This window comes from Pelobates fuscus, chromosome 3 (assembly GCF_036172605.1).
Source record: "Pelobates fuscus isolate aPelFus1 chromosome 3, aPelFus1.pri, whole genome shotgun sequence".
Classification (NCBI taxonomy): Eukaryota; Metazoa; Chordata; class Amphibia; order Anura; family Pelobatidae; genus Pelobates; species Pelobates fuscus.
In genome coordinates, this window is record NC_086319.1 from 355,218,121 (window position 1) to 355,245,004 (window position 26,884).

Below are 26,884 nucleotides of genomic sequence, written 5' to 3' on the forward strand. Positions count from 1 at the left end.
GCTGGTTTGTATTGCAAGCTGTATTAAATGCATTATATTGTTTAACCCCTTAAGGACACATGACATGTGTGACATGTCATGATTCCCTTTTATTCCAGACGTTTGGTCCTTAAGGGGTTAAACATCGTCCACCCGTTTAGACACCTAGCATTGCTGCCTAGTCCTTTCACATTTACATAATAACATGGAAATTTTGAAACATTTCAAACAGATCTGGATGCTAGGGATGTACAGAATCTATTGCAATAATAATAATAATAATAATAATAATAATAGCATAATAATTTAATAATCACAAGGTTTAGTGAAGAATTTTAGTGATTGTGCGAGAGATTTGAGGAAGAGCCTGCAAATTCACATGATCTTCTGTTTAATGTTGTGTTACTATGAGTGACTAAATGGTTACCCATATGATTTGATCCTATGTACTAAATTGCATGTATTGATTGTCCAATTTGTATGTGGTTTTCCCTCTCCCCCCTACTACGTGGTCATCCCCCTACCCTCTACTATGTGGTCATCAGCCCTTGTTATTGTCTGTCCTTAGCCTTCCTGGTAAATACAGGGCTCTATTCACACTGGTTGTAAGTGTTGTAGTGCGATTGGTTCCTATCCCAAGTTCATACTGTTATTGGTTGGCTTGGGATATGCAGTGTGATTGGTTCTGTCTAAAGTCCATACTGCAATTGGGTAACTGTAACCCTATTGTAAGTAAATGAGGCTGTTGGGTGTATCCCGACTGGTTACCTACTTTAAATTTTTCTCTCTCCAGAAATGGAACCTTCAGTGAATATAGCTCTTTCCCCCCAGTAACTAGATGACACATAGTTCTGGGAGTACATCTGATTTTATTGCTCCGAATGCGGCCTTTTATGCACAGATCTCCAGCATAGGGTCTCCATTCACTACATACAGATCCCGCCCAGGCTCCTCTGGTGCCTTAAGGCTTGCTAAATTAATTATCTCCTGGATTCACTCCAAAATCACATGAAAACACCCCAGATATCTCTAGATACCCCTGGATATTTCTAGATCAGCGTTTTCCAATTGGTGTTCCACAGAACCCGAACACAATTGGAGTTCCTCCTAAAAAATTTAAAATAAAATGGCCTCGGGCAGCGAGGGAGCAGTGGGCAATGATCCCCCTGCTCAGTTCCCTAGCGCGCACAGCAGTGATGCCGGAACCGGAATATAACGTCACTCCGGCTGCGGCATCACTTAAAGGGCGCACGAGGGAGCTGAGCAGGGAGATCACTGCTCTCTCGCCGCCCGCACGTCAGCCGCTCAGCAGCCCCACTGGACCCCAGAGACCGCATACTCAGCCGAGCAGCCCCACAGGACCAAGGGGACATAGAGACTCCATGCCAGCACTCCTAAAGGTAGGGGGCTGGGTGGAGTAAAAGTTTTAAAACAATTGAGGTTTTTTTTGTGCATGTGTCACTTTGTGTATCTAAGTGTGTGTGTGTGTATGTCAGTGTGTGTGTATCTGAGTGTGTCAGTGTGTGTATATGACACTGTGTGTATGTGTCAATGTATGTATCTTAGTGTGTGTATGTGCCAGTGTGTGTATCTGTGGGTGCAAGTGTGTGCATATGTCATTGTGAGTATCTGAGTGTGTGTGTCACTGTGTATCTGAGTGTGTGCATCTGTGTGTCAGGGTGTGTGTGTCTGTGTATCAGTGTGTCAGTGTGTATCTGTATGCCACTATGTGCCAGTGTGTGTGTATCTGTGTCAGATACATACACACACACACACACACACAAAAAGATGTTCCACGATGTTGATACACTATGTCCAAGGGTTCCACAGGAAAAATTAATTGGGAACCCCTGCTCTAGATGGAGTGCCTAATGTGTCCAAAAAGCACCCTGATCCTTGGAGGTTTGTGGAAACGTCACCCCCTTAAAGTTTTAACCGGCCACAAGCGTGCTCCTAGCCGAAATCAGCTCCAGGTGATTATGGGTTTTTGACGGCACTTTAACTGGGTTTCTGGTTGGTTGGGCAAAGGGGCTCCCTCTGACTCCTAGGTAACGATTGTCCCCCCAAAAAGTGCTCTCATTGGAAAAGGGGTGAAAACCAGTATGCAAGTTAACCGTGACAAGGTGATACTTGTGGCCGAGCCGGAGTTCCAGGGCAAACACAGATAAGTCCCGCTGACGCATTTGGTATACTCCGGCTTGTGACGATACCTTACCTTTCTCCTCCGGACCCGCACAGCGTGGCGGTCTCCCTGGCTGCTTCTGGGAGGCAGCGCAGCCTGTCGGGCGCTAGCCGCTCGCGGCAAAACCCCTCTTATGACGACGTCATCAGGATTTTGCTGCGAAAATTCAAACGTGGCCACGCTCCCGGATCTTTTGGGGGCATGGCTTTAAAGCTAAACACACCTCACTATAAAAGGGCACCCCTGTCCTTCCCTCAGTGCCCTAGTGTGGCTCTTGTTTGCTCCCTCTAGCGCTCTTGGTAAAATTGTCTGTTTTCCTGGTATATTGACCCTTGGCTTCCTTACTGACTACTCTCCTCTCTGGCTCCCCAAATTTTGGCTTGGCTATTTCTCGTGTATTCCATCTTCCGTACTCCCTTGATCTTTGGCTATTCATTTGACTATTGTCTGACGTTAAGCCCGGCCACCCTAAGGTCCGGTATACGTCTCTTTCTGGGTTACTATCTGCATGAAGGGGTCACTGTTGTGACACGGCTCAAGAGATAAGCTTGAAACGGGCAGAGAGAGGCACTTACTGGGTCCTTGTGGAGCGGAGGAAGAACAGAGAGACAGGGTATTGTCTCTAGTGTGGATTTGGTGGTATCTGCCACATTGGGGATATAAATGGATGTTCTGTTTAAATAAAGGCTGTTGTTCTTCCCTTCACTAAGTGTCGCCTAGTGCTTGTGGAGATAGGCTATACAGATGCTCTCCACTTACTGACTGGGTTCTGATTGAATTGGTCGATAAGTGAGGTGCTTGCGCGCCAGTGCAGGTCTATGTTCGGGGAAATTTCCCCTGAACATAGATTAGATGGATTCCCTGCTCTGGTGCGTTTTTTCACTCTGCTACTATTTTCCCTTGAGAGCTGTCACACTCCCTCCTCTGACCTGTCCAATGAAAAACAATGTTACAAAATGTTAAAGTACAGTTCAGAAGCAAAAGAAAAATAGGTATTTCGAAAGCAGAAGAAAAAACTGTTTGTATTCTACAGCTTGCAATCTATAAAACAGCTACAACGATAGTAGCACGATGGCTGACAACAAGACAAAAGCAGGGTCTACATGTATTCCTCTCAAGTCTCTATAGTTAGCAGAGAAAGTCCCTATTTTAGGCACAAAATCCCTTGGCCCCTGTTTTTGTCCTCTGCCCGTCTTTTATAGGAGCTCCATATTGTTGGTATGTATGTGTGTATATCACATCTCCACAGTAATCACACTAAAATTAGATAAAGGTTACTTTATCTAATTTTAGGTCACCATCACTGGGAATGGAAGATAGACACTTAATACAGGTCTCCAGATTGCTATTGTGTTTTGGTCATCCTGCAGGGGGAATATAATATATTTGTTTGTTGTTAAGTTATTATTGTGGTGAAACCGACCTCGCCACTGAGCATTGGAGAAGACTGATTGCCAGCCTCCTGCCATGTGACTATGGCCCCTGTGATGTATTGCCCTTTAAAGACATTATTTGGGCTTATTGGATTTTGAAACACTTTTTCTGCCCCTTTGAATACATGAGAAGATGTGCCCCTCCCATGTTTCCTGTCTATTGTTCTCCAGCAGGGCGTTGTCCCAGGGACACTGCCAGACCAATTGGAACTTGTTGCTATGGTTTAACCCCATGGCGATTTGACTGTGGTTGTGGTATCTGAGCGTGTTCGGATATAGTGAGCACTCAGATCCAAGCTATCTGGGGATAGGTTGAATGTGGGGGTTCTGTTAAGTATAATAGGAATTATGTATTTTTATTTGTTTTTACTGTTGTTGTAAATAGAGCTATTTTCTGTATGCTGGAGGTAATTGGCTTACCACACCCAAGCCATGCTTGCAGGCGGTCACAAAGGGATTTCCAACTAACTTTTGACCCACTGGACCAATTTGTATGATTTTGACGTATGTTTGTATTTGGAGTATGCTGATTCTGAAAATGTTTATGTGAATGTGATGTATACTTTTAGAGTAATGAATATTGTGTAAAACTGTGTATTTCCCCTCAGGCAGAGGGGAGGATTTTGTGTGGGAGTGTCTGAGTGTATTGTACGTATTGATTGGTTGTTTTGCAAAACCCTGGGGCAGTACTATGTGTGTAAAATGTGCATAAAAGCAGAGTGTTTGATTAAAAGCTTCAGTTCTACTTCACCCTCAATCAGTCCTGTCTCATATTGGGGGAATCTGCTACAAGGGATTGCTATGCTTGTCATACTCCCTTGCTAAATCACTACCAAGCTCTTGTAAGCTTGTAAGAGCTTGTTCCTGCCTTGCTCTCTGGAGGAGTCTACGGTGGTTATGGTGTCTGCTGCAGTGCTTGGAGTCCACAGGAAGCGCTAGGAGCATCCTTCAACGGAGGTACCCAGTCGGGGTGCCAGGTGATCCGTTACAATTATCTTCCCCCTTTTCATGTATTATTGTTTTCCCAGCAGGTCATTGTCCTATTGTTCCAGGGACTCTTCCAGACCAGATCAAACTGGCTACCCTGCCACTCTTTTAATTATACTATGTGGTCCTCAGCCCCTGGTATTGTCTTTTCATTTCATTCCTAGTAATTATTGGGTTTCATTCACACTGATTGCAAGCCTTGTAGTGTGATTGGTTGCTATCCCAATTCCATACGGTTATTGGTTGACTTGGGATATGCAGTGTAATTGGTTACTATCGATACTGTCCATTGGGTACTACTGTAACCCTATTGTAAGTAAATGAGGCTGTTGGGGGATGTTCTGTTTGTAATAAATGTTGTTGTTCTCCCCTTCCATAAGTGATGTCTAGTTCTTGGGGAGGTAGGCTATAATTCTTACAGCAGCATTTCTTCTAACCTGAGAGGGCTTCACTCACTCACTTTAAAGTATTGGAGCTCTACCACATTGCAAGGAAGAAAAAGTGAGTGTGATAGGAAAAGGAAAATCGAGCTAAAGGAATAAAGATATATAGTGGGGAAGAGAGGGTGAGTGAAAGAGAGAAAGAGAGTGTGATGGGTCACCTGGTCATCTTGCTAGTCTACTGGACTCCCTAACCTACTATATCCTCTCAAAAGACTAACATCACTATTCCCTAATCCTCCAGCCTGTGCCTCCCAGCCCAGTGTCCCTCTCTTGCTGACTCAGGTTTACCAGATGTCCAGTGGGCTGCTAAGGTATGGTGCACTTAACCAAGAGCTACCTTGAACTCTCCTGGAACTCTAAATCGGATCGCAGAGTATCCTCGGTCTCAGGACCACCATTCAGAACGTTTTTTGGAAGGATAACAGAGGAGGTGGAGAGGCATTGATTGACATCTAGAACTTGGGGGAGCTCAAGTCTTTTAAGGTGACCGGGAAACTCTACCCAGCACTCTGGAACTCAGCGCTGGATCAGAGGCTAGCTGTGTCCCATTGAACTTTAGACTTCCACCTAATTCAGGCTGGCCAGTTCCGATCCAGGCGGCTTTTGGACAGATTTGGCACTCCAGAGATACCTTTCCAGGAATGTATGGCATGTGGGGGTGCTTCACTGTATTGTGTATATTTTGGGGGTTTTGTATGTTCATCTTTCTGTGTCCGAGAGATAATTAGTTTAACCGAAAGCTGACACAATTATACATCTATTCTTCAAAGTTTCAGATATCCTTATTCAGAGTCAAAAGGTGACATCAGAAATAGAACCAACTGGGCATGCCTGAGGTCTTCTCTGAAAATACTTCATACACAAATGTCTTGAGATATTCATATGCACTGTCGCTCTAAACAGCTTGTCCAAACTGCCTTGAATCAGGGGGAAGTGAAAACTGAAGATATGGAATCATTAAAGAGGCATATGCAAGATAGTTTTGCTAACATAAACTTAATGAGAAAAAGTTCACTTTTTTTAAAGGAACACTATAGTCACCTAAATTACTTAAGCTAAATAAAGCAGTTTTAGTGTATAGATCATTCCCCTGCAATTTCACTGCTCAATTCACTGTCATTTAGGAGTTAAATCACTTTGTTTCTGTTTATGCAGCCCTAGCCACACCTCCCCTGGCTATGATTGACAGAGCCTGCATGAAAAAAAAAACTGGTTTCACTTTCAAACAGATGTAATTTACCTTAAATAATTGTATCTCAATCTCTAAATTGAACTTTAATCACATACAGGAGGCTCTTGCAGGGTCTAGCAAGCTATTAACATAGCAGGGGATAAGAAAATCTTAATTAAACAGAACTTGCAATAAAGAAAGCCTAAATAGGGCTCTCTTTACAGGAAGTGTTTATGGAAGGCTGTGCAAGTCACATGCAGGGAGGTGTGACTAGGATTCATAAACAAAGGGATTTAACTCCTAAATGGCAGAGGATTGAGCAGTGAGGCTACATGGGCATGTTCTATACACCAAAACTGCTTCATTAAGCTAAAGTTGTTCAGGTGACTATAGTGTCCATTTAAAGAAAATCTTCAAGTTAACCCACCTCCCAAGGAAAATATATATTACTCCCTAAGAATATTTTTTTTTTTTTTTTAATTCTTTATTTTTGAAGTGCAGGTAATTACATGCGACTTGTCATGCCCCAACAGCTTGTGACAGGAGACAAAATACATAGCTTATAAGCAGTAAGGCAGTGAGAAAACGTGCACAATTTTTTTGTTAAATTAAGTAGAACGATAAAACAACAGATTATAATAATCAGGCTATACTGGCTGACAATAAGAATAGTATAAATGAGAATAAACACTTGCATTACATGCTGGGTAGTTTGGCTACGGATCCTGAGCTCTCTAGCATACTATATATGAAAATATCAAAAACTACAAAACATGAAGGTAACAGGCTGTATTTCACTAGTTGTGCAGCGTAGAAATGCTAGGCTAGTCGTGCCTACAACAGAGCCAGTCCTATAACTGAGCTAGTTACTTTTAAGAGTATGATGTGCATAATGGTGCTGCATTTCTGAGAAGGGAAACATTTATATTTGTACTAAAGCCAGAATTGCTACAGCTTATATGCTTGCTTGATGGTTAACAGGCTAAGCCTAACACAGTAGGGCACCGTACAAGATCATGCTAGGCTTCAATAGTACGTGGCATAGTTGTAAATAGCATAACATTTGGTATACATGTAGATGACAAGATATGTTGCACTTTTTGTTTTTTGTGTAGTAGAGATGATGACAAGAGTTATAACATGAAATTCTAAGGAACAGAAGTTTAGTACAAGCTTAGTGATATAGATATCATTGTTGATATTATCGGGGTGGCCCCACCACTCTCTCGTGGACAAGTTAAAGGCAACAGTGGGATGTGAGTAGCTAGGGATCTGGGTTTACAGTCCACATTACGGATCACGGTCTGTCCACAATTTAACGTTGGGGTTTTTAATGTGGTGGGCTATGTAATATTATTAGCTATATTAGACATGCTGGAACCCCACAATATTTAAAACGAACAAGGGGAGAAGGAAAGTGGAGGACTGGTAAGGTGCTAAAAACATTGCAGGAGTATAGCCCATACCAGTCCTTGCTAAGTTCAGCCTATACCCCGGGTGGGCAGTGCAGAGAGTTCCGGTATGAGGCCTGTCTGCTCGCCAGCTTGAGGAGAGTGAGCGTAGGTGTGCCTTCCCGACGGGGGCTGATGGCTTGCTCTCTCTGTCTGTATAAGCCAAGGTAAGTAGGGGTGTTGGTTCTCCAGGATACCCACATGGAGCTGTGTCTGTAGGCTGGACCGGGGTTTTGTTGGCTTCAGGCAGATACCAGCCGTCTCCTTGCACGGACGCGTGCGTTTGCTTGCAGGTGGGTGGAGGCGTCGTCTGTGGTGCCTTTGGTAACTTTGCTTCAGTGGACGTGATGAGTGTCGCTTGGGTGAGTCAGGAGGCTGGGGTAGAGTTGCCCTTGCGGTAGAGGGAGCCTGAGGTGTGCCCATGCTGTGTCTTGTTCGTGTTCGCCATTTCGCCGCACTGTGTGGGTAAGCGGTTTGTTTGTCTCGGTTTCTCGCTGGTTTGGGCCTCCCCTGGGGTGCCGTGTGACGCTGCGGGTCGGGCGGTGAGCGGCTTGGCGGGTGTCTGGAGGTGGGCGTTAGCAGAGCCCCCTGTCTCAATCTGTGCTCGAGCTTAAGCCAGAAGTTTGTGAAAATTAGTTCCAGGCTGGACACAGGGGCTTGTTGTACCCCCTGTCTGTTCGTAAACCGCGTGGTCGCCGCCATCTTTGGTGGATCTCCCTGAGCTCCGATTTGTGCCATGCATGTTTCTGCCATAGCTGGTAGTACTCCCAGTGGTGGACCGGGATCACCCCCACCGGTCCGGGGGGGGGGGTTACGGGGTACCCGTTTGTAGCACTCGGCTCGCGGGTCGCTCCAGGCTGAGAGCTCGGCCGCCGCTCCCGTCCCATGCACACCCGGCCACATGCCTCCACGAGTATAGCCTGCCGTCTGTCGTCCATTCCTGGGCCGCATTACCGGTTTACCGTATGGACTAAGGGTCAGTGCGTTGCTTGGGGTCATTTTGTGTCTTTTTCGTGGGTCAGGAGTGACCATTTAGTAGTTGTAGCTTAGATCGGGAGGGAGCCTCAAGCAGGCACGTCTTCCCTCCATGACAGTCAGGCCCCGCCCCCGAATATTTTTTATTTAACTTTTTTTTCATTTTTATTTTTTTATTGTAACAAAAGTTAGTGGGGCACTAGTCAGCTGTCACTGTGGATGAGTCTTTACTCAACCATATTAAAATGTGGATAATGTGGAACAGGCGCATCGATGGCATGATAATTTGTAATTTAGGTGTCCATCACAATAATCGTGATGTATTCATTTTCAGATACATCTTGTGAAATGGACTGGGATCATTTCGCTGGTAGCTGCTATTACTTTTCCACTGATTCATCTGATTGGGAAGATGCTAGGACTATGTGTAAGAACAAAGAGGCTGACCTTGTTGTAATTACCACTACTTTAGAGCAGGTAAGATGCACTTGTTATACACCATACAATTACAGTACAACACATTTGTCTGCCAAAAGAGGAGGGGTTTGAAGTGTAAGATAATTCACACATTCAAATATTATCAAATCATCAGAAATTAGCATATTATCAGGGGTAGATGAAACCAATCAATATTTTTCACCAATGAATGTTACTGCTCAGAAGCTTTAAATCCAAAGTAAAGTTATATCAAAAGTTTGATACCGAACATATCTCTCCATGCACTTTCTGACTTCACATGATTTGTAAGTACGTATGATAAGAACTTTTCAGCATCAAGAATACTTGACTTGGTAAGGGAAGCTGTCCCTTAAAGTCAGGGGTGTATCCTGGTTTTGTGCTGCCCTAGGCAGGACAAAACTCAGGCACCCCCCCCCCCCGCCACCCCCCCCCCTGCCACCCCCCCCCCCGCCACCCCCACCCAACCCTTCCCCCGCCTTCTAAATACACACACACTGACAGATACGCATCCATTAGCTAACTGTTAGCTAATGGATGCGTATCTGTCAGTGTGTGTGTGTGAGTGTATGAGTGTGTCTGTGTGTGAGTGTGTCTGTTAGTGAATGTGAGTGTGTCTGTTAGTGAGTGTGTCTGTTAGTGAGTGTGTGAGTGTGTCTGCTAGCTGCTAACAGACACACTCACACACTCACTAACAGACACACTCACACACACTGACATACACACACTAACAGACACACACAGTCAGACACACACACACTCTAACAGACACACTCTCACACACACACACTCTAACAGACAAACAGACACACTCACACTCACTAACAGACACACACTAACAGACACACTCACACACACTAACAGACACACTCACACACACTAACAGACACACACAGTCAGACACACTCACACACACTCTCACACTCACTAACAGACACACACACACACACACTAACAGACACACTCACACACACTAACAGACACACTCACACACACTAACAGACACACACAGTCAGACACACTCACACACTAACAGACACACACACACACACTAACAGACACACTCACTCACATTAACTCATTTTTTTTTTTAATTTACCCCCCCAGCCTCCTTACCTTTGGGAATGCTGGGGGGGTTCTCCCTCTCCCTGGGGTCTAGTGGGGCTGCCGGTCGGGCTGCTGGGCTGGTTGCTGGGCGGGCGGCTGGCGAGGGAGCACTTCCTCTGAGCTGTCTGCTCAGCTCCCTAGCGCGCCGCAGAGTGAGGCTGGGAGGCGGAGCCGGAATATGACGTCATATTCCGGCTCCCAGCCTCACTCTGCGGCGCGCGAGGGAGCTGAGCAGACAGCTCAGAGGAAGTGCTCCCTCGCCAGCCGCCCGCCCGCCCAGCAACCAGCCCAGCAGCCACCAGCCCAGGATGTCTGTTAGCCGCAAGGCTAACAAGGCATTTGCCCTGGGCGTTTGGGGGCGGCTTTTTTTGCCGCCCCCTGGAAAATGCCGCCCAAGGCAAATGCCTTGTTTGCCTCGCGGCAAATACACCCCTGCTTAAAGTGGCACTGTCATGTTCGCATCTGTTTTTTTGTTTTTTTTTTAATAAAAACTGTGAAATTCCCACGCATGCCCAGTTGCAGACTTGGGCATTTGCTATTGTCCGAAATTCAACTGGGTTTTCAGCTATTCGTTCATTCGTCAGAAATAGGAATGAACGAATAGAAATTACAAAGAACGAAGTTTATTACAAGGAGGGAACTACCAGCTTGCGGTAATCTTAGGCAATCAAGAAGCAATCTAAGTCCTGCAATCTAATCATTGCAGTTTCTCTAAACCTGCAATGATTTTCATTGCAGGGCTAAGAGGGACAGGGACACTGCACCCACACCACTTCAATAAGCTGGAATGGTCTGGGTGCCTATAGTGTCCCTTTAAGCAGTGCACATAGTGGATTTACATTTTCTGAAAGGTGAACATTTAATTATTACTACACTCAAATTAAACTATGATTTTACTATTATTTTAAAATGAACAGCAATTTTTACTTTAAAAAAAATATTGTTTGTTTAGTAATCAGGTATATATAAATGTATAATTGTTGCCATTATTTATCATTCACCACATTATAGGCAACAAAAAATGACTCCGATTTGCAGGCATGGCTCTATATGCGGTATAACTAGGACTAATTGATCACATTGAGGGTGCATTGATTTGTATTGATGTTTAAATTAATCACTGAGTATTGCGTATTGACTTCAGTAAGAGGGATGAAACTAGAAACCTCGAAAATTATAAATAAATTATACTCTCACTTTGAAAAAACAAATAAAAGACTAGAAAAATCATTCTTGACTAATGATATATACAGTGCTTTGTGGACAAAACATTTCAGGATTTTTCTTAAAAAAATAAGATGGCAAATATTGTGTTACCCCGAACGATTGTTTAGGGGCTGATTCACTTTGAATTTATATTTTATGTAATTGAATCAGAACATGGGAAGTTATGTGTGTGTACAACTGCTTCATTTAGTAATAGTATTGTGCTATTAAAATGTTACTTTAACAGTGGTATATATTTTATATGGTGTATTTTGTATTGCGCTCTCTTGTGTTCTACATTTCTTGCATATATACTATATTGCTATTTATCAAACCCGTATACTTTGGTTTTGCAGAGTTTCATTCTCTCTGAGATTATTAATAAGGGCAGTAGACGTTACTGGATTGGTCTGCATGACATAAAAACAGAATCTGCGTGGAAGTGGGTTGATGGAACAAACTATGAAACGGCATTCAAGTAAGTTTTACAGGAACCTACATCATGATTCCATCACTAAAAGTATTAAAGAGCTTTTTTAAGCAAATTCTAAACAGTAATAGATGAATAGTGGCAGTTCATTAAGTGATTTAAGGCTCTCTCCCTCTCTCTAACAATACACAGGTGTGTATGTATTAGCATTTTTTTGAAGGTGTATATGGGATGTAAACCAAAACCATATTAGTGGTCTTTAGCATAATCAGTTTCAGGATATCTGCAGCAGCTGTATGAGATGTTGATGATCGCTACAGATACTCATGTCTTGTACCTAGGTGAAGAATTCATTCATTTTCCACTGTCATGGCCTCTCTGTGGTCACAATTCCTCTCAAAGTGTTTTAGTGTAAAATACATATCTCTGTTTTAATGACACTGCCTCTCCCAAACCTGTATTCCTAATGCTTTAGGGTCCCTGTCCCTATTTAAAAACAGGCCTCTCTAGTTTGCCATATAAAAAAAGAAGATAAAAGTTTTACTTACCATTTTCCTTTGGCACAGCTTACCTCTTCCCCTGCCACGACATCACAAAGGAGGTATGAGCTCCACTGCCAGTGTTCAATCTAACGCTCCTCCTAGAGGAGCATTGGGGAGCCAGTGCACATGTGCAGGGAACTCTGCGCACGTATCCAAGCTCCTCCATAGTAGAAGCATTGAATCAATTCCTGCGTGCTGTGCAGAGCCATGGTAACCCATGGCAACACTCTGACGGCCGCAGGAGGACAGAATGTGCTGCCGCGCCCCCTCTGCAGTGTGCAGGTAGCAGGGGGCCCGCAGTGCACATATATATAGTGAAAATCACTATAAATATGTGCACATAAGGAATGTGGGGCTCAGACTGCCAGAGTAGTCTGGGCCACCCAGACCCATGACAACCGTTAGTTGTCATGCCCTGATGGTTGCCCTGAACATTTGTATTAAAGGGACACTATAGTCTCCAGAAGAAATACAGCTAGAGGTATTTGTTCTGATGAGTATAATTATTACCTTAGGTATTTTCATGCAAATAGAAAAGGCAGTGTTTACATTGCCCCCTAGGGATACCTCTTGTGGCCACTCCTTCAGATGGCCACTGGAGGTGCTTCCTGAGGCAGTGCTGCACAGAGTTGGCTAAAAATCGTAAATTCTGATGTCACCAAGGAGGCGGATCGGGGGCGGTTCCAGCCAGTGGCACTGGAAATAAGGTATGTTTTAACCCCTTCTAACGGGGTTCAAGTCACCTAAATGGTTCCTGACCCTGTAGTGTCCCTTTAAGGAAAACAGTTTATATAATTACTGTAATTTTCTTTTGTTGACTAATCACCATGGCAGCATTACATTCCTTTTTCTGGGAGTGCTGAAAAAGCTAGTTACATTACTGTCTGTTATGCTATTTTCACACCTATATTTCCTATCCATTGTGCTGTGAGGGGAGGTGAAAACCCATTGGTTAGTCTTGCTGTGGTAATTGATCAGGAAGAAAAATGACATTGGATATGGAAAGATTACCTAATTCCACTTTCGTCTTCCTCTTGCAGGAACTGGTCTGACGGTGAACCGAATGATGCTAATTATAATGAAGATTGTGTTCATACACAGCCTAACGGAAAATGGAATGATGTACATTGCACGTATAACACGGAAATGTATGCCATGTGTGAGAAAAAAATATAGGATTCCTAAGTCCTCCATGAAAATAGCTCTGTGAAGGGCAGAGCTGATGGGTGCCTGATTAAGAGTTTGGTAATAAACAGTTTGTTAACGGTTTAGCTGCTTGAAATAAGCTGGTGTCTGGGACCTATTCTCACAATAACATTATTCCAATGAAGTTGTTATGGTGCCCAGAGTGTCATTGAAGCCAGGTTTTAAGTCAATAACAATTTCTAATTTCAGCACTACTACTGATTGAAGTTAGAAAATGTTATCAATCGGGCACCAAAGCTGGATTATAATATTATTTTCTATATCTTTGTAATTCATCTCTCAAGGTCATGTGGGACCTATTTTGATATTACTGCTGACTTCTAATTCTCTTCACTTCCCAGCCTGTAGCTTTAGGAGTTCTTAAATACAATGCATATAATATATGATACATATATACCCCCAATTACAACATGCAGATATAAATGCATACATGTTTTAATGGGGTATATCTACTAGATTGTTATATATTTTTTCCATTTGAGTGTTCCTTTAACTGTAGAGTCTGATTAATAACCCTTCACCACTTATCATTAGATTCATAATAAAGTCTTCTAGTTACATAGTGGCTCTAAATAACGCAAATGTGTATTATTATGATTATTACGGACCTAGGTCATTGTGCGGAACGCTACAATTATAGAGTGTTGTGGGGATATTGAACAGCAAGTGACTGACAGATAAACAATGTTGACAGATACACGGGGTGAAGAGGACCCTGCTTAATGAGGTTACAATCTGCAAGATGGAAACCATCATAGTTTTGATGCAGTAACATGAATCTCATTTTGCCATGTGTGTAACCTATTCTTTCAACTAAAATAACTGGAGACATGTTACACATCATTAACCCTGACACTCTGAGTGCTGCAGGGGTATCTAGTACTAATAGGAAACCACTATGTGATTGTGGCCTGAAATATTATTTATTTTAGGCTCAGGACTAGCCTAGGTTAAGGGTAGGGCTAGTGTAAGGGGTAGGGTTAGGGGTAGGGTAAGGGTTAGGGTTATGGAATTGTCGAAGTCTCGATTTCCCAAAGTGTCAAAGTCCAGAATTGCCGAATGCCTGAATTTCGGAGTGCTGAACCGAAGTGCCAAATTGCCGAAGTCCCGAATTTCGGAAGTGCCGAACCGAATTTCTTGCCCATGGCATCCCTAATATATATAAACACATTTTCACACCCTTCTGGTTTATTGGTATTATTTTCCTGAATAGTTTGCGTGGATGATATTCGCTCCAAGCCGACCCTCCACATGGATGATATTCGGTTGGACCAAATTAAATTTAACTAATTTGGCCAAACTGAATTTTTCCACACAAGTCTAGTAACAGGATCAAGGTGCCTGCTCCAAACCTTTGGATATTGATTTGAACCGGCAGCAACTGGGTACCTTAGCACTGCTTTTCTTTAAGCCGACTCTTCTAAAGTGCTATCTGACAAACATCAGCCAACCACTGAATTGAGTGATAATTAGTTCTCCTAAACTCACACTCAAATACTAAACAATGTTTAGTGACAAGGCAGGATAACTTATTTATTACACAACAGCCATGTTACAAATTTAGCACAATATTTACACGTGGACAATAATAAAGTGTTGCTAGAGTTGCAGAAACCAAGGTGATTTATTCCTAAATGGCAGAGAAATGAGCAGTGAAACTTCAGAGGCATGATTTATCCCCCAAAACGGTCTCATTAAGCTAAACTTGTTATATTGTAACTGTGGCAGTATACCCATGAGTAGCTGGGTTACTACCGCCTATGGTGTCCCTTCGTTTAGTGTTGAAGCTCCAAAGTGATTAAGCTTTCCTGCAGAATGTACTGCTGTCTCACCCAAGCACTACGAGAGACTTAGTGAAGGGTGAAATTGAACTGAGTTTATTGAGAGAAAGCACAGGAATTTATACACAGACCCCCAGCATGTGGTCTCCACTCAAACTAACATAAACCTGTTCAGGTACCTCTTTGTCTGGAAGATAATTGAATCAGTTCTCGATTAAACTAATTATCTCCTGGACACAGAAAGTGCAGTACAGAAATTCCCCCAAAACACGTCATATAATGAAGTATCCCCACATGCAATGCATCCCTGGAAAGCACCAATGTTCAGTGGGACGCAGCCTTAGGTGCAAAGTTCTAGAGTGCTGGGTAGAGTTTCCTGGTCACCTTAAAGCATAGTGCTTTGCGTGGGTACATGGAGCTCCCCCAAGTCTTTAGTGTCGTTCGATGACTCACCACCTGCTCTGTTAACTTTCCAAAAAGCACCCTGATTGATGGTCCTGGGGCCGAGAGCACTCTGGGTAAAGTTTTAGAGTTCCAGGAGAGTTAAGGGTTGCTCTCGGTCAGGCGGATGAACAGTGACTCTGACGGCAGAAGGGCTGGAAGGGCATATAGGGTCAGAGACTGTGAATTTTCTGTAAAATAAGGAGAAATTGCATAAAATCCTCGGTAGTAGGTTGGAGAGAGTTATAGTCCCACTTACAGCCAGTAGAGGTCACTCAGGCACTTAATGTTGTCTAGATACAGTCATCTTGGCATATAGTAAACCTCTTGCAGTTGGTATAAAATTTTAAAGGGTGTCTGTCATCCATAACATGGCAGCGATTATTTTAATATTCTGCCAATATCATTTATATTTAACATGCTCGAATTGCTAAATTTTGTCATACCTGATTTGGATGAATTCTCAAATTGACCTATAACACTCTTTTGCCTAAATGTTTGCAATCTAGTTTTCAGTTCACTGTAATTCAGTATTTTGTGAGTAAACGCTATCGATAAGCTATTAGTTTTTGTTTTGTTTTTATTGAAGGTGTTTGTCCACTGAACTCCAAATTGTAGCCAACTGAATTCTAGATGGTCAAAATTTAGGCTATAACAGCTCATTTGAAAAACAACTTTCAATTTTAACCTATATGAAAGTGGCATTTAAATGTGCTACATTCTGTCATTACTGTCCTCACACAGACATTCTTTATGCTTGTGTCCAGCATCCTTTCAATGTGTTCCAGATTGATTTACATGAGAGACAAATTATTAGAATATTAAATAAGACTATTATTTATGACGGAGTATTAGGCATGGGTGAAATGTAATCCAAATAGTTAATCTTGTGTGATAAAGGGTTTCTATTGTATTTTATTGTGTGCCACTGAATAGGTGCCACCCGTTAGGAGGGTGCCATGACCCTGGTCTGGGTCGTGGAGGGGGATGTATGAGCTATGGGGCGCACAGCGCCCTATGGCAACTGGGGTTTCAGGCGGCCGGCACAGCTCACACACGCAGAGACCAGCAATTACCAGGCCCTTACCCGCTGCTGTTACTGCTGCACATGGAGGTGCAGTAAAAAGGAATCCCTGCTTCTCCAACTTACAGGTTCCAAGAAAGGAGTTCCATGAATCCACTTATACTCCAGCCCACACTTTCCATAAGTAAAATGTGTGTGTGTGTGTGTATGTATGTGAGACTGTCTGCCTGCCTGTAACTGTGTGTGTGACTGCCTGTCTGCCTGTAACCGTGTGTGTGACTACCTGTGACTGTGTATGACTGTCTGCCTGTGACTGTGTGATGCTGCATGTAACTGTGTGTGACTGTAACTACGTGTGTGTGACTGTCTGCCTGTGACCGTGTGTGTGTGTGTGTGACTTTATATGTGAATGTCTGCCTGTTACTGTGTGCATGACTGTCTGGCTACAACTGTGTGTGACTGCTTGTAACTGACTGTGTGTGTAACTATCTGCCTGTAACTGTGTGTGGGACTGCCTGTGACTGTATGTGTGACTGTCTGCATGTGACTATCTACCTGTAACTGTGTGTGACTATCTGCCTGTAACTGTTTGTGTGGGGTGCTGGGGTTTGTAGAAGGGGGGCAGGACAGGGGTTTCGTAGAAGGAACTGACAAGGGTTTTACAAAGTTTACAAATTTGTGCAATACATAAAAAAAAAAAAAAGAAAACATGTAAAAAAAAATGTGGCTGGGTGTGCCACAAATGCCCCAGGCCTAAGGATACCTCCACTGGCCACACCTCAGAAGGCTGCTAGATGTGCTTCCTGGGGCAGTGCTGCACACACAGTGTCTTCAACCTCTGCATGTAGACACTGAACTTTCTTCATAGAGATGCATCGATTCAAGGAGGAGATGGTGATTGGTTTGTGCTGGTTCTGTCCCTTATCTGCCTTATCTACCTCCTTGATATTCTCAGCCAATCCAATGCCTTCCTATTATAAAGCATTGTGATTGGCTGAGCTCACCACTTCTAACGATGACAGCCAAGGAAGCAGATCAGGCGCAGAGCCGGCAGCAACAGACTGGAATAAAGGTAAGATATTACTATATTTAGGGAGACAAGGAGGGCTAGAGTCAAGAATACATATTTGTGTTCCTGACCCTATAGTGTTCCTTTAAGGAAAATTATAGTCATTACTTCCTAGTGTTATTAAGTGTTCTTGCATAGCAAGACCACTTAATGTTATCTCACATATATATTGTTCTAATTCTTATTATAGCCAAATTTACCACCCTAACTCCTCCCACAGTTTTTACACTACATAGACAGAAATATACCGAAACGTGCGGATTGTTCCCGATTGGATTGCTATTACTTTGTAGAACGTTTCGCCGAATGGTTCACGGAATATTGTCGTTCTTGTGGCGAAATTGGTCCCATAGGAATGAATGGCAAAATGTTCAAAACTAGAGTGGGAGCTGGCAAAAGCAGAAAAATCAGGACATTATTTCTAAACTGCCACCACTCCCTCATTTTCACGCCCACCTACACAAATCTTATATCAAAACGTTCAGCTATCCCTGCTGCCACTAAAAAGCCATAGTCCTGATAGTTTTCACAATATGACCATTTGTTTGCAACTCATGCCGTCCATTGACATTCATTGAAACTCCACTCTAGAGAGCTCAAACTTGAAGGGCAATTTTTAAACTGCGACTATGCGTTCATTGTTAATATCTCAGAGACATACTATGCATCACATTGTAGGTCTTGGTCTTGTGATTCTCACATTATAAAGCTCTTCACTGTAGGATGTATAGTTTTTCAAATATGACCGTTTGAAGATGGCAACCGCCAAAATACTCTGACCTGTGCCAGGCTGGAGCAGCAAGTGATGTCATAGACAGGGCCTTTTGTACACCGGCTAATGTTTTTATAAATGTATGTTTTAATGTAACTGTGAAGCACTTTGGGCAACAACGTTGCAATTAAATGTGCTATGTAAATAAATAATAAGAGTTACTTCGCCCACTCCAGTTGTAGACTACTGATGGAGGCAAGAACACTTCACACAATTTCCCTAGAAATTGTAGCTTTTCTAGTTATTATTATTATTATTATTATTATTATTGCCACTTATATAGCGCCAACATATTCCGAAGCACTTTACAGTGTTCCCTGCTTAGTGCACCTGTTGATAGCAACGTAAGCTATAAAAACTTACATTTACCACTTCCCACCCTGTGGTTTTATGGCCGATAGATTCATAACCAGGTGAGCTATTATTATTGCCATTGACATTAAATTGCCTACTGGACCAATATTCTGCATGGTTTACTGCAAACTCAATAAGCCTGACATTTTGCACTGTATTCCTGATAAACAAGCAGTGGTGTCTCCTAGTGCTTGCATCACTCTGAAAAAGATCTGAATCAGTTTTGCTGGTCTTTGAAAGGTATGCGCTTTGTCCAATGCTACCTGGTGTTCACTGCATGACTCTGATCACACTAGAATTGTCTGTGTGCATGCAAGTGCACTGACTTGAGAGTCTGACACCATCATGGCTCAAGTCCTTGAAATCAATACAGTAGGAGAAATAATATGAAGAAAGAGAGGCGCTTGGCTCAACGAGTGAAGCAAATGATACATAAGGTCACAGGATGTTCGGGTCCGGCGGGTTTGGCCGATCTTTGAAAAAAAGTCCGGGTTCTTGATCGAACTTGACCCCGAACCCCATTGAAGTCAATGGAGACCCAAACTTTTAGCCACAAAAATGCCTCTAAAAAAGTCCTGGAAAGGGCTAGAGGGTTGCAAAAGGAAGTAAAATGGGGGTAAGAGTAGGACAAGTGTCCTGCAAACAAATGTGGATAGGGAAATCACTTAAAATAACATACAAATTAAAAATAAAGCTGAGCCATAAAATATCACTATATGGAGTCTTTGATTTTAGCTTTGGAAGAACATAAATCAAAATCTAAATCATGGCTGTCAGGAGGATCAACATAATTATCCATTTGAGAGAGGGTTGGAGTGCAAGGTATTCTCTTTCATTGTTCAAACTGAGCTCAACTCCTAATGCATGGAGAAAAGGCCTTCACAAACCTCTGCTAATGTGTACCTAGTTTATACTAAGTGACCCATAGGTTGAGGAGGCGGTTACCGTGGCGGTGTATGTGGAAGCAGCGGTGGAGGAGGAGGAGGAGGTAGCCAACACTGTTTTTTAATAAATATCTATTTTTTATTTTAATTGGGGTAGCCCCCAAAATATTGGGACATAGAAAAAGAGAAAACTGTTCGGCAGAGCGACTGACCCGTGCGTGCTGCATCTGAAATTCCACTATCGCCTGCTGCTGCTCACACAGTCTCATGAGGCATTAAGCAGGAAGGCCGAAGTTACGCTGCAGCGCAGACAGGCGAGAACGGCGAAAGCGCGCACTGACGGCCCGCACTTTCTGCAGCAGCTCTGATATATCTGGGTATACACCGTGGCATCACAAGGGCCACCCAGAACTGGCTCTACTCCCATCAAGCCAAGTTCCTGGAGGAGATCACCTAGCTCATTATGCTAGAGCACTTTTTCAATGTGCTCCCCAACGAGAAGGCGACAACGCATTCGTATATCAATCCATATCAACTTTCGATGCCATTGACTGCGCCTACCATGGTGACCATGGGTAACGGGGAATCAGGGTTCGATTCCATACAAGGACCCTGACAAACAGCTACCACATGCAAGGAAGGCAGCAGGCGCGCAAATGACCCACTCCCGACGTGGGAAAGTAGTGACGACAAATAACAATACAGGACTCTTTAGAGGCCCTGTAATTGTAATGAGTCCACTTGAAATCCTTTAACTCTGATCAATTGGAGGGAAGTCTGGTGCAGAGCCACTGACCCGTGCGTGCTGCAGCTGAAACTCCACTATCGCCTGCTGCTGCTCAAACAGTCTCTCCAGCATGTGCAAGGTGGAGACAGGCGAGCAGCAGCAGGGTGAGAACGCAGAAAGTGCACACAGCCGCTACAGTGAATGTCACATCCTGTTCCAAGTTGCGGATCAGTCTGGTGATGACTTCTGGTATCCAGTACTCTTTCTACTGAAGCTGCATCAGGGTCCTAGTATGTGGCCGCACAAATGCTGGTGCTCAACACCAGGGGGCGTGCGGTTACACTGCACCAGACCCTGCTAATCCATTCCACACTGTGACTCCTAACTTCTACATGGGGCATACTGGGTCTCGGTTGTCCGACCGCCGCCCAGACAGTGTCTGGGTCCCGATCACCGTACTGCGAAACTGCGAATGGCTCATTAAATCTGTTCTGGTGCTTTTTATCGTTTCAACTGTTACTTGGATAACTGTTGGTTATGGCATCTTTAAGATGTAGACTTATTGTATCACACTAGCCATGCACAGGTAGATTGTCTGGCACGTTGTTTTGGTGTTTGGTTTTTAACTTTGTAGTTGTGTCTTTACACAATATAGAAATGTATATTAATGCTTCTGTATATGAAGCGATCACAATAACACTTATTTTTCACTTAAAAAAAAAAAAAAAATCAGGCTAAACAAAATTGGTAATTCACAATATGACCTCTGAAAAGCACATGAAAGGATGCTGTATGATTTAAAAAAAAAGAACACACTACATGAAGGTCCTGTTCACTAGAGGTTCACTAGAGTGTGTAGTCATGAATGTAACCAGTAAAACTTTGTTTTTATAGCCACTGGTTGACCCATACATATTTTAAAACTTGTTTAATTTTGTAATAGCATGACTTGTAGTCTTGTTTTTAAACTGTCCACTTAGGAAGAAACACTGAGTGGCAATCAATTTCACATGCTGTTGTGCAAATGGGATAGACAACAGGTGGAAATTATAGGCAATTAGCAAGACACCCCCAATAAAGGAGTGGTTCTGCAGGTGGTGACCACAGACCCCTTCTCAGTTCCTATGCTTCCTGGTTGATGTTTTGGTCACTTTTGAATGATGGCGGTGCTTTCACTCTAGTGGTAGCATGAGACGGAGTGTACAACCCACACAAGTGGCTCAGGTAGTGCAGCTCATCCAGGATGGCACATCAATGTAAGCTGTGGCAAGAAGGTTTGCTGTATCTGTCAGCATAGTGTCCAGAGCATGGAGGCGCTACCAGGAGACAGGCCAGTACATCAGGAGACGTGGAGGAGGTGGTAGGATGGCAACAACCCAGCAGCAGGACCGCTACATCTGCCTTTGTGCAAGGAGGAACAGGAGGAGCACTGCCAGAGCCCTGCAAAATGACCTCCAGCAGGCCACAAATGTGCATGTGTCTGCTCAAATGGTCAGAAACAGACTCCATAAGGGTGGTATGAGGGCCTGACGTCCACAGGTGGGGGTTGTGCTTACAGCCCAACACCGTGCAGGACGTTTGGCATTTGCCAGAGAACACCAAGATTGGCAAATTCGCCACTGGCACCCTTTGCTCTTCACAAATGAAAGCAGGTTCACACTGAGCACATGTGACAGACGTGACAGAGTCTGGAGACGCCGTGGAGAACATTCTGCTGCCTGCAACATCCTCCAGCATCACCGGTTTGGCAGTGGGTCAGTAATGGTGTGGGGTTTCATTTCTTTGGGGGGTCGCACAGCCCTCCATGTGCTCGCCAGAGGTAGCCTGACTGCCATTAGGTACCGAGATGACCCCTTGTGAGACCATATGCTGGTGCGGTTGGCCCTGGGTTCCTCCTAATGCAAGACAATGCTAGACCTCATGTGGCTGGAGTGTGTCAGCAGTTCCTGCAAGACGAAGGCATTGATGCTATGGACTGGCCCGCCCGTTCCCCAGACCTGAATCCAATTGAGCACATCTGGGACATCATGTCTCGCTCCATCCACCAACGTCACGTTGCAGCACAGACTGTCCAGGAGTTGGCAGATGCTTTAGTCCAGGTCTGGGAGGAGATCCCTCAGGAGACCATCCGTCACCTCACCAGGAGCATGCACAGGCGTTGTACAGGCACGTGGAGGCCACACACACTACTGAGCCTCATTTTGACTTGTTTTAAGGACATTACATCAAAGTTGGATCAGCCTGTAGTGTGTTTTTCCACTTTAATTTTTAGTGTGACTCCAAATCCAGACCTCCATGGGTTGAAACATTTGATTTCCATTTATTTTTTATTTTTGTGTGATTGTAAAGAACAAAATATTTCAGAAGAATATTTAATTCACTCAGATCTAGGATGTGTTATTTTTGTGTTCCCTTTATTTTTTTGAGCAGTGCATATATGACTGAATGAAACAGTCTCAAATGATATGACATCCAAAGGATCCACTTATCAAAAACAAAAAAACAAAAAAAACTGTGCATACATACTATCAAATGGAATCCTTAAATTAAAATAAACAGATAGAGGTACTGTATCATTTCTCAACAGAATGCCATTAGTCTTGATGTTTTATGTCCTCTCTGTAGATATTCAAAATCATGGTGGTGGAGGATTCAGAGAGGACTTAAAACATCAAGACTAATGGCATTCTGTTGAGAAATGATACAGTTGCCAATTTGCTGGATATAACTAAATTAGAGCCTGTACCTATCTGTTTATTTTAATTTAAGGATTCCATTTGATAGTATGTATACACAGGTTTTTTTTTTTTTTGATAAGTGGCTGAGAGAGGTTCTACCTATGATTTGGCCTAGTGGGCAGAGGCCACTGAAAGATGTGGCCTCTCGGGGACTGTAAAAAAAGAGTCAATATAAGAGGCCGTGTTGGGTGAGGCCCTTATTTGTAACCTGGAGAGGTTTATGTGAGGCGTTAGCAATGCGCTGGACCGAGGGGCGTATACCTACATATGCGGATGGAGATGGGTGTTGGCCTCACGGAATTGATAATGATGAGACTAGTTACTGGCTTGGCTGGGAACCAGACCGCCAGTTGACATACCCGATCCGCGAATGGGACGGGTGATGGGTAGTAGCGAGGTGGGTAAATGTACCTTGCTTGGGGTAGAATGAGGTTTCCTTGCCAGAGGAATGAGATACTGGAGAAACTAAAGGGAAAATTATGGTGGGAATCCAGTTGGAACTGGAATTGGGCTTGGCTTACTATAAATGAAAATACGGTTGTATCATGGGGGTGGTTGTTCATGAGGCTGGGTAGGTAACCTGACGACATAGTCATTAGAATCCTGATCCTACCATGGTGGGTACAAGATTCATAGAACATAAATAAAATATCCCTATAAGTGAGTCAGGATCCTAGGCCACTACCAGATACCGTGGGGGAGTGTTTAACCAATACTGCAACAATAATGGGGAATAGGCAGAGTCATGAGTGACCACTAATTGGTCCTGTGACTTCTGTAGCTAAAATACGTATAGGGTGATATGAAATACCAAGCTATGAGGGTAGGGTTGAGCTATCCTGGTAGGACATAGAATATTTAACTATATGGTCGTGACAGCATGGGAAGGGGGTGTATGGGTGGGGAATTAAGGATCCCCGGGCGTGGGCCTGTGTATGGCCTGGCGGAGGAATTGCAAAAAAAAAACCTATTGCCCCCACCCCTGTGTGACGGATGAAGGCCCTAAATAAGAATGTGGAGGAAGGGACCTACTGTCCTCCCCCCCGGCCCCCACCCATGCGCAGGGGGTAGGGGCCCTAAATAACAATAAGGGAAGGGGACCTACTGTCCTTCCCCCCCAGTGGGGGCCCTAAATAACAATAAGGGGGGGACCCACTGTCCTCCCCCCCGGGCCCCACTCCTTAGTGGTGGGTGGGGGCCATAAATAAGATGTGGGGGGAGACCTACTGTGCTCCCCCCCGGCACCCACCCCTGAGCGGTGGGTGGGGGCCATAAATAAGAATGTGGGGGGGCAACCTACTGTCCTCCCCCCCGGGCCCCACCCCTGCACGGTGGGTAGGGGCCCTAAATAACAATAAGGGAGGGGGACCTACTGTCCTCCCCCCCGGCAGGGGCCCTAAATAACAATAAGGGGGGGGACCTACTGTCCTCCCCCCCCGGGCCCCACTCCGGAGCGGTGGGTGGGGGCCATAAATAAGATGTTGGGGGGAGACCTACTGTGCTCCCCCCAAGCACCCACCCCTGAGCGGTGGGTGAGGGCCATAAATAAGAATGTGGGGGGACCTACTGTCCTCCCCCCGGCCCCCATCCCTGAGCGGTGGGTGGGGGCCATAAATAAAAATTGGGGGGGGACCTACTGTCCTCCCCCCCGGCCCCCACCTCTGCACGGCTTTGGAATTTTCCCACGTTGTGTAAAATGACACAGAGCACTCTGATTGGTTAGCTTGAAATCCAGCCAATCAGAGTGCTCTATGTCATTTTACACAGCGTGGGAAAGTTCGTTGGAATTTTCCCAAGCTGTGTAAAATGACACAGAGCACTCTGATTGGTGGATTTCAAGCCAACCAATCAGAGTGCTGTGACAGGTAAATGTAGAGACTTACCTGTCAGTCTCTTCCTTTACCTGTCAGAGCACTCTGATTGGATGGCTTAAAACCAACAATCAGAGTGCTCTGAGCCTAATTGCAGGGTGTTGCAAGGCTTTATAAGCCTTCCCCCGCCCTGCAGAGCTCAGTCTGCGGGGAGCCCTCCATGGGTGAAAATTGATTATTTTTTTTGCGCTCGTTTTTTTTTTTTAAAGTGCGTCAGTTATTATGGATTTTTATTTGCCCTTTTTTGGGGCTGAAAAAAGAAGAGTTTAAAGAAAGAAGACATCAAATGGTGTCTATTTTTTTTTTAACATGTATTTAGATAAGGGTCCCCCCTCATTATTTTTAGTATGAGGGGGGGAAGGTTATTTAGGTCCCCCACCGGCCGCGCAGGGGTGGAGGCCAGGGGGGAGGACAGTAGGTCCCCCCTTATTGTTATTTAGGGCCCCAATCCACCGCGCAGGGGTGGGGGCCAAGGAGGAGGACAATAGGTCCCCCCTCCCTTATTGATATTTAGGACTCCCACCCACTGCTCAGGGGTGAGGGCCAGTGGGGAGGACAATAGGTCCCCCCCTATTAATTTTTAGGGCCCCCACCCACGCCCCACCCCACCCACCGCTCAGGGGTGTGGCCGGGGGGGGGGGGACACAATAGGTTCCCCCTCCTTATTGATATTTAGGGCAATATGTCCCCCTTTAGTTTAAAAGCCCCCACTCGCGCGTCACGAGTGAGGGTTCAGGAGGGGGAATAATTGAATAATACTAAGTAACCAGCTTATATAGAGGCTGGGTCACATGCTGCACTGGCCAATCACAGTAGGCATGGCTATGATGGCTTCTAATGGCACACGAGTCAAACGCTTGTTGATTGGCTGCCCTGCAGCCTTTCAAAACGCGTCATTAAATCGCGAACTCCAACCCGAACATACAGTGATATGTCTGTGTTCGGGTCCGGGGTCCTAAAAACGTAATGTTCGGGAAGAACCCGAACTTTATAGTCCCGGTTCGCTCAACTCTAGTTATAGGTGGATATGCCTAGGAGGATTTGTTATATATGTATATAGAATTTTGTTTTGCATATATGGAGGAATGCAATTATACTAGGGAGTGTGTTAGATTGAGCCAGACTGAATAAAGCTAATTTTAAACACAGTAACCCAGCATTACTCACCCTAATATCTATATACTTCTATATATAGAGGAAAACAGGGAGTAACGAAAGAGCCACAGGGGAAGTACACTTTTTATAGAACGGGGGGTAACCCCAAAAGTAACATAGCAACAAGGGAGGGCAAAAGTGTACCTGTGTATATTGAGTTATTGCTCAAAGATACGTGAATTTTCCATGTGGTACCGCAAGAAGGGTTTGAGGTTATTCACACACCTACCCAGCGGCCTGGCAAAAACTCAAGAGTCCTAATATCCCCTACTATATAGTAATAAGATATAGGTCCTGGAAGAGATTGTTCTCTCTTTTTTATGCAATTTTTTTCACGTATTACACCTATGCTGGGTTTTTAGGGTAACACTTATTTAGGTTTTCAGTTTTGTACACTAGCACGTTGTGGTTTTACATTTATGAATAAAATTTATTTATTTTCCTTGCTTTATTTGCTGAGCATTTTACCTAAGGTAGACTTTGCCCTACAGTTTAATATT

At 44.1% G+C, this 26,884-nt stretch overlaps 1 protein-coding gene across 1 annotated transcript in view; it reads left to right on the plus strand.

The window, feature by feature from the left end:
- The window catches only part of LOC134603325 (asialoglycoprotein receptor 1-like), a 46,325-nt gene extending 32,192 nt beyond the window's left edge, over positions 1-14,133 (plus strand). Inside the window, exons 8-10 of the mRNA XM_063449187.1 lie at positions 8,956-9,098; positions 11,747-11,868; positions 13,403-14,133. Of these exons, the coding sequence (XP_063305257.1) occupies positions 8,956-9,098; positions 11,747-11,868; positions 13,403-13,538 (401 nt within the window). The 3' untranslated portion in view covers positions 13,539-14,133. The remainder of the gene's footprint in view (positions 1-8,955; positions 9,099-11,746; positions 11,869-13,402) is intronic.
- Positions 14,134-26,884: the final 12,751 nt, after the last annotated feature.